The sequence below is a fragment of the Crotalus tigris genome, unplaced genomic scaffold (assembly GCF_016545835.1).
Source record: "Crotalus tigris isolate CLP2741 ecotype Arizona unplaced genomic scaffold, ASM1654583v1 scf7180000018548.2558034, whole genome shotgun sequence".
NCBI classification, from domain to species: Eukaryota; Metazoa; Chordata; class Lepidosauria; order Squamata; family Viperidae; genus Crotalus; species Crotalus tigris.
Genome location: NW_024097071.1, coordinates 2,105,348 through 2,111,994, shown reverse-complemented (window position 1 = coordinate 2,111,994; position 6,647 = coordinate 2,105,348). Strand labels below are relative to the sequence as shown.

General features: G+C 39.6%; 1 protein-coding gene across 1 annotated transcript; it reads left to right on the top strand.

Annotated features, from left to right (window-relative positions):
- The first annotated feature begins 401 nt into the window (after nucleotides 1–401).
- On the top strand, nucleotides 402–6,161 carry HEBP1 (heme binding protein 1). The gene is made up of 4 exons (XM_039354161.1): nucleotides 402–582; nucleotides 4,469–4,607; nucleotides 4,739–4,919; nucleotides 5,595–6,161. The coding sequence occupies exons 1-4, from the start codon at nucleotides 505–507 to the stop codon at nucleotides 5,764–5,766; spliced, it is 570 nt and encodes a 189-aa protein (XP_039210095.1). The 5' UTR covers nucleotides 402–504; the 3' UTR covers nucleotides 5,767–6,161.
- The last annotated feature ends 486 nt before the right edge of the window (nucleotides 6,162–6,647 follow it).

Sequence of the window (6,647 nt, the reverse complement as noted above, 5' to 3'; positions counted from 1 at the left end):
GCTACTCATCCTCCCTCTGTCGCGTGTTGCCATTTTCTAACTGCTCCTATTTCGCAAGCAACTTTTTTCAAAAATTGCTCCTACTCTACTTCATTCTGGAAACTTCTACTACTTATGGGAAAAGCTTCGGTCCCTTTAATTTCTACCCTTCGAACTGTTGGAGGCGGCGCGGGAGTAAAGCTTTTCTTCTTCTTCTCCTCTCAACAACGACAAAAAATCCTGCCAAACTATCTTCTTTCTCTTTTGTCTGGCACAACTGCCCAGTCTCTGCAGGCACAGCGAAATGGGCGACTGTGCTGTACGTGCTCTGGTCCACATCGGCTCACCCAGCCTCTGCAGCTCGGTTCCCTTCGTTCTTCGCCCTTCCCTCACCGGGCCCAGCAGTTGCTGAGCGCTGGGAGGGCGGAGCAGAGCGGCGCGCCGCCTTTGTCACTCTGCGCGAAGCCCAATCGGCCGGGAAGTGCTGCTTCTTGCGGAGCGGATCATCCGCCAGAGCCGTTCAACATGTTTGGAATGATCAGAAATTCCCTTTTTGGCACCGCGGAGGTTTGGCCTTGCCGAGTTCTGAACAAGGGGGAGAAGGTAGGAAAGAGGACGGGGTCTGCACAGGGCCACAGGAATCCTGTTGGTCCCTACTCGACTGAACAAGGAAGTGGAGCCTCCCAGAGGGAGCGACAGGAAGAAATGGGCACCTGGGGGCTTCATTCATTCACATTGTCGTGTGGTGTGTAGTGCAAATCGAGCCAATTGTGGCTTAACCAAAAGCGATTAAGCAAGAAATAGCTTAACAGACTTCATACAATAACCGAGTGACTGCTAGAATGGGTAATATTTGCTATTGCTGCCCGTTAAGGAAAAGTTGTTCTACTCTTTAATTCAGTCAAACTCAATCTGATGTGATCCAGATGTTTTGAAAAGAGCTAATCACAGTCCCCAAAGGACCAACTCTTTAACAATTCAACAAGCCTGGGCAACAGGCCCCTTGTCAGTCAGCAGGACTGTTGCTTTACCACCAGCTTATCAGGAATTTAGGAGTGGAGGACTTGGCAGCACAAGGAAACAACAGCCAATGACTTAATAGCTGGCCACCAAAACCCCAATTAACTAGTAAAAGCCACACACAACCAGGCACCACATAAATACTATGCATAGAATAGCTCAATTCACACATTCTGGTAAAAGAGAAGTTCCCTGAGGATGGGCTCCAGCACAAGTCCGAAAGCTTGGAAGACTGAACCTCTGGTCCCAGTGACCGACTCAGATTGGATCTTTAACAGTTTGTGAAAAAAAGTGAAAATACTCTTCTCATCTGAGGGAAACTATTCCATAAAGAGAGGCCAACAGAGTATGTTCGTTCCAACCTGCTTTCTGTCATACCACACAGGGCAATGTGTCTGTGCTTTTAACATGCATCCTCGGCCCACTAATCTTGAGCTGTTAGATTCTATTTGGAGTAGGTAGTCCTGAAGAAAATCAGACCACAAGCTGCATAGGTTATAACCAGCAACCTCAATTCCATTTGGAAACAAACAGCAACCGTACTACTGTACTACTATAACAGTAGCCTTGAATTCTCTCTATTAGCATGTGAATATTAGCATATTCTGTAATTGAATTTTGGGACAGTCTTCAAAGGCAGATCCTTGTTGAGTGAGTTATAGTAGTCCAAATAGGATGTCACAAGTGACCATTGGCAGCAGCTCTAATTCCAAGAAAGACTGTTACATTCAAAACTGGGGAATGCTTTCCTACCTATGGCTTCCATCTGACCTTTAACAGGAGCTGAATGAGAACTCCAGAAAGGTTCTTTCAGGGAGAGCACCACTCCTGTAAAGCTCAAGTTGATACCATCTTGGAATCCATTGTTTCCTGAATCAACAACTCTTTTGTCTTCCCTTATGTGAGCCTCAATATGATTCTCGACCCTTATGGCCTCCAGATACAATTTCCAGCACATATTCCATTTGACCTATGTTGAGGATGCAAAATTATCTGTAGTTGCAATTTTTGGAAGTATTTTACATGACATAGCAAGCCACATATCTTAAATCCTTTATAGCTCCCAGTTGTAGGCTTGTGACTGCAACTCTTCCATCTATACAATGTGAACAGTTTCTTTCTTGTATGAACTTAATTGCACCCTGAGGAATAACACATGCACAGCCCAATCCTTGTACTGTGATATGGAAAACCAACAGCCTAGATGCTAGTCAAATCTTACATTTTCTTTCTATGAAAGGCATAGAAGGCAAATTACTAGCTATTTCACAACTGGTAGTGTTTTCTCCTACTACTCAGCATGAATGTGTGTGTTCCAAATCTATCATGTAGTTGCCACATTTGTATCCCACCTTCCCCTAAGGAATTTAGAATAGTTTGTTTAGTGTACAAATAAATGAGAATGAAATAGAACAGAAGTTCTATGTGTATATTGAAAATCTACACTGATTGCATGGAGTTGTGTGCCTACAACTCCGCTGATGACCCCAATGATAATTCTGGGCTTAAAATAGCTCTTTCCAGCCCTGCTTCTCCCAATGTTGTGCCAATGCCAACATGACCATGTTTCAGGAAGCAGGCTATATCAGCAGTCTTTTCATAGCCATCTTAAATATGTGCCTGTGTTTTGTTTAAGGATTCATGGGGACAGGGCCAAAATTTTCACCCCTACTTAAGGTTTAATACAATTTTTTTACAGCCATGACACAGTTAAAAGAATGGCCCTAAACTCAACTGCTGCTGAAAAACATTGTTGCCAAAGTCATGCAGGGAAAGCTTATAAGCTTCTAGGGCTGCATACAAGTTGCAGGTCCCTCATTGTTTTTCTTTTAAAATATATAATTGTATTGAACATTTTAAACACAAAACAATTGATATAAACTAAAATATAGGAAAAAAAGAAGGAAAAAACAAGAAAATAATTAGAGGTGCATCATGGTTTCATACAGGATTTTTTTATATATAGTGTGAGCCTGGACATGCCAGGAAGAAAACTTGGTACCTCTAGAGCTGTGCAGTAGCATGGGCCCTGCTGAGTCCCTTATCCACCTTTGGTGGATAACCCCAGAAAAGGTGTCATAGCTGCCATCACCTCAGGTCTCAGAAAAATTCAGCTTCACCCTTACCACAGCTTTGCTTGAAAACTGGTTTTCTCTATGCTTCTCCTATAAACTGGCTCACTGAAATCATGTAGCTATTTTCATTCTCCATCTTGCTTATGTCTTTCAGATATCTTCCTCCTTCTTGGTCTCCTCCAAAGAGTCCTTTCTCAATTCCATCTCTCTCTCTCTCTCTCCCCCCCCCCCTTCATCCCAAGGCAAAGGTTTTTCTGACAGAGGAGAGAGGTGGAGTGGGTGTAGAGTTAACCTAGACACAATTTCCCTTCCACTTGGTATTGCCTGCCTGGTTGAATTGGGAGAAGGGAAGCTATGACTTGCCTGAATGAGTGTGGGGTGCCCAGTCACCTGAAAGAGTTATTTTCCTGGCAAAGTATGTGCTTTACCATATCAGCAGCCTTTGCCGAGCTATGTGGAAGAGGACAGCAGAATGGTCTTGATATTCTGAAGGTAGCTTCAAGCACCTTATTTCACAAGCAGTATCAGAATTAATAAAAAGGGCAATTGAAATAATAAACATTTTATAAAGGAGGTCTGTACACACATACACAAATAAGGAAACCCAATCAAACATGCAGCAATTGGGGCCATTCTTTTTCTGCATGACAGCCTGCCAGCCATGGCCTTCTCTCAGATGCTCAGTTCCACATCTGTCCCATTTCTTGTATATATTTTTTCCTCAAATACATCGTGGCAAGTAAGCAAGTCTGTACCTCATTGACTTGTAATGGAGACAGCAGTACTGCTGCAGATTTTCTTTTTAAACAGAAGATAGTTTTGCAAACTTCTGCACAATTATATACATAGTTTCCAACACTTAGTACCTGTTGGAGTGATTGAGGCCAGTTCTCTAGTTCTTGGTGGATATTCTGTTGTGAAGAAGTAGTTTTGTTTGCTTAATATTAGCATTTATTTATTGCATGTACTTTATATAATTCTTTAATTTGCTTACATGTAGTTGTATAAATATTTATACTGTAATTATTACAGTATATATGTCATCCATTGGACAATTGGTGGCAATTGGACAGGAGATGGGAATCAGGCTAGAACAGAGTTCTTGGCTCATTATTGCCTCTCTGACAATAATTGTAAAGCATAACATGTAGAATGCTGTTATGATTAGAATTGGGTTAAAGATTAAATGGGATTTATTTTTCAAAACTACACTTTGAATAGGAAACTTATGTGTAGATGATTCATTATCTCTCTCAAAGAGCTTTCTAGTTCTCAGGAAAGTAGCCAGCCTATATATTACTTCTTGCAATGAGCTGCCCTTTTTGTATGAATATGTATAGCAATTGCATCAATTGGTCTTTTTTTAAAAAAAAAAAAATCTCTTGGAATACTAGGATGATGTAGCCTATGAGGAAAGGACATACGAAGGTGGGATGTTTGCCAGTGTTGAACTCTCTGGAAAGCCCTTTGATGAGGCTTTACGTGAAGCAGTGCTGAAGCTTCTTAAATATGTTGGAGGAAGCAATAATCAAGGTGAGGTTCCCTTTTCAGGAGAACTATACTCAGTTGCTTAGCAGTATATTTGCAACACTTAAAAACCTATTTGTAGATGAACATAATTTTGTTTCTCAATGAAGAAGAACCAATTATTCATTTACTATCAGGAGCTGGCATGGGGATGATGGCTCCAGTGTGTAGCACAGTCTTTCCTGCAGAGGACGGCTTATTGCAGCACAAAGTGAAAGTTCTGCTACGGATTCCAAGCCAGTTCCAGGACAACCCCCCTTCACCGAGTGATGAGAGCATCCAGGTTGAGAAAAGGGAAGAAATGGTTGTTTATTCTACGTAAGTGTCTTTAAACAAGTTTGATTGAAGGACTCATAGATTTGGCCATGGCTGCAATTAACTATCTTTAAATTGGTGCTTCCCAGATGTATTCAACCTGAAATCTTATCATCTTTTCTAACAAAGCTATTGACCTTGGCTATAGAGCGTATGAGAATTGAACAACTGGGGAGCACAAGATTTCTAGAAATACTTTTGGATTTTATTATCTGTCTTAATTTTTAATATTCAGCAAACTATAATCATAGTTAACTTTGGATCAGTGAGTTGTCTGAAGTGTTTATTTCATCAAGCAGTGGTACAAAGCATTTTTCTAATAGCACAACCCAAAATATAATTTTAATTTCACAACAGCTGCCATATATTTCAAAAGACTGTCTCTGTATCAAGGCACGATTCTTATAGATGCAAGGATCAAATGGGAATTATAGCTACCCTATTGAAACATTAGCTTTTAAGTTAATTAATTTACTAAAGTACACAAAGTAATCTGTTTGTTCTAATTTGTTTACTATTTATATATAACTTTTAATCATTCACTCTTTTTCCTGTCAAATATAAATACTGTCATCTCTGATAACATTCATTTTCAGATTCCTCTCCCTGGAATTCATTCACACATGATTTATGCTGATCACACGTGATTTTTTTTTATTGTTGTTTTTTTCCTCATAGGCAGTTTGGAGGCTACGCAAAAGAAGCAGACTATGTGAATTATGCAGCCAAGCTAACCTCTGCTTTAGGAAATGAGGCATCGTTCTGCAAAGACTTCTATTTTTGCAATGGTTATGATCCTCCCATGAAACCTTATGGGCGGCGCAATGAAGTTTGGCTGTTGAAAAAGTGACCAAATAAAAAAGCTGTCCCAATTTCTTGAAGGAACGCTAGGAAAAAATCCACAAATGCCATGGAAAGCAATGAAAATGATAAAATGAAAACTAAGACAGCTTGTTTTTGAGATTCATTCAGCATTTCTTTTTATTTTTTAATGAGCATATATTCATAAAATCTTTTTGTATTTGCCATTTATTTCATAAGGCATAAATTATGTTTCTTGAGATGATTTTTCTCCTCCACAGAATAAGAAGAATAAAGTGCCTTCTACAAAGAACAATATCTTTAAGCTGCACTAAGTGAGCCATAAGAAATAGTTTTTTTATTGCACCAGAACAAATGAACAGGCCAATTATTGAATTGTGGGAAGACCAAATATTAATTCAAATAAATCCAGGTTATCTCTTTTCTGTCAGTTCTTCTTAACCCAGATCTTAAAACACAGCCAGACTAAACTTTATTCCACTGATTTTTTTTCCTCCTTGGTTCATGTTATTACTATCAGTGATGCCAATATCTATAACAAACCATAATGAAATAGTCACACAACTACATTCTTGCATTCTTGTACATCTGATGACATCAATGTGCAAATATCCTCATTCATCCCATGAGATGCTCATGACAGATGTCTGTTAATAATAGCAATTGACTGGGAATTTCCAATTCTCCTAAACCAGTGCTCTTCAAACTTAAAATAGTCATTTTCTGTTGAATAGTTCAACTTGGTCTGTGCTAACCTGAATAGGACTTGCTGCAATCCTGATAATAGTTACCATCTCCAAGTGTAGCAGTCTTGGGAAGGATGAGCACTGGATACTATGGCAATGTATAGATGGCAAAGGAATAAAGTTCATCCTTTTAAAGTATTTATGAAGGAGGTATTTTCACTCT

Bases quoted from the DNA above. Each gene is read 5' to 3' on its own strand.
- HEBP1 (XM_039354161.1), top strand. From the start codon at position 505: ATGTTTGGAATGATCAGAAATTCCCTTTTTGGCACCGCGGAGGTTTGG. The intron at 583-4,468 runs GTAGGAAAGAGG...TTGGAATACTAG, and splicing joins TTCTGAACAAGGGGGAGAAG to GATGATGTAGCCTATGAGGA. The intron at 4,608-4,738 runs GTGAGGTTCCCT...ATTTACTATCAG, and splicing joins TGGAGGAAGCAATAATCAAG to GAGCTGGCATGGGGATGATG.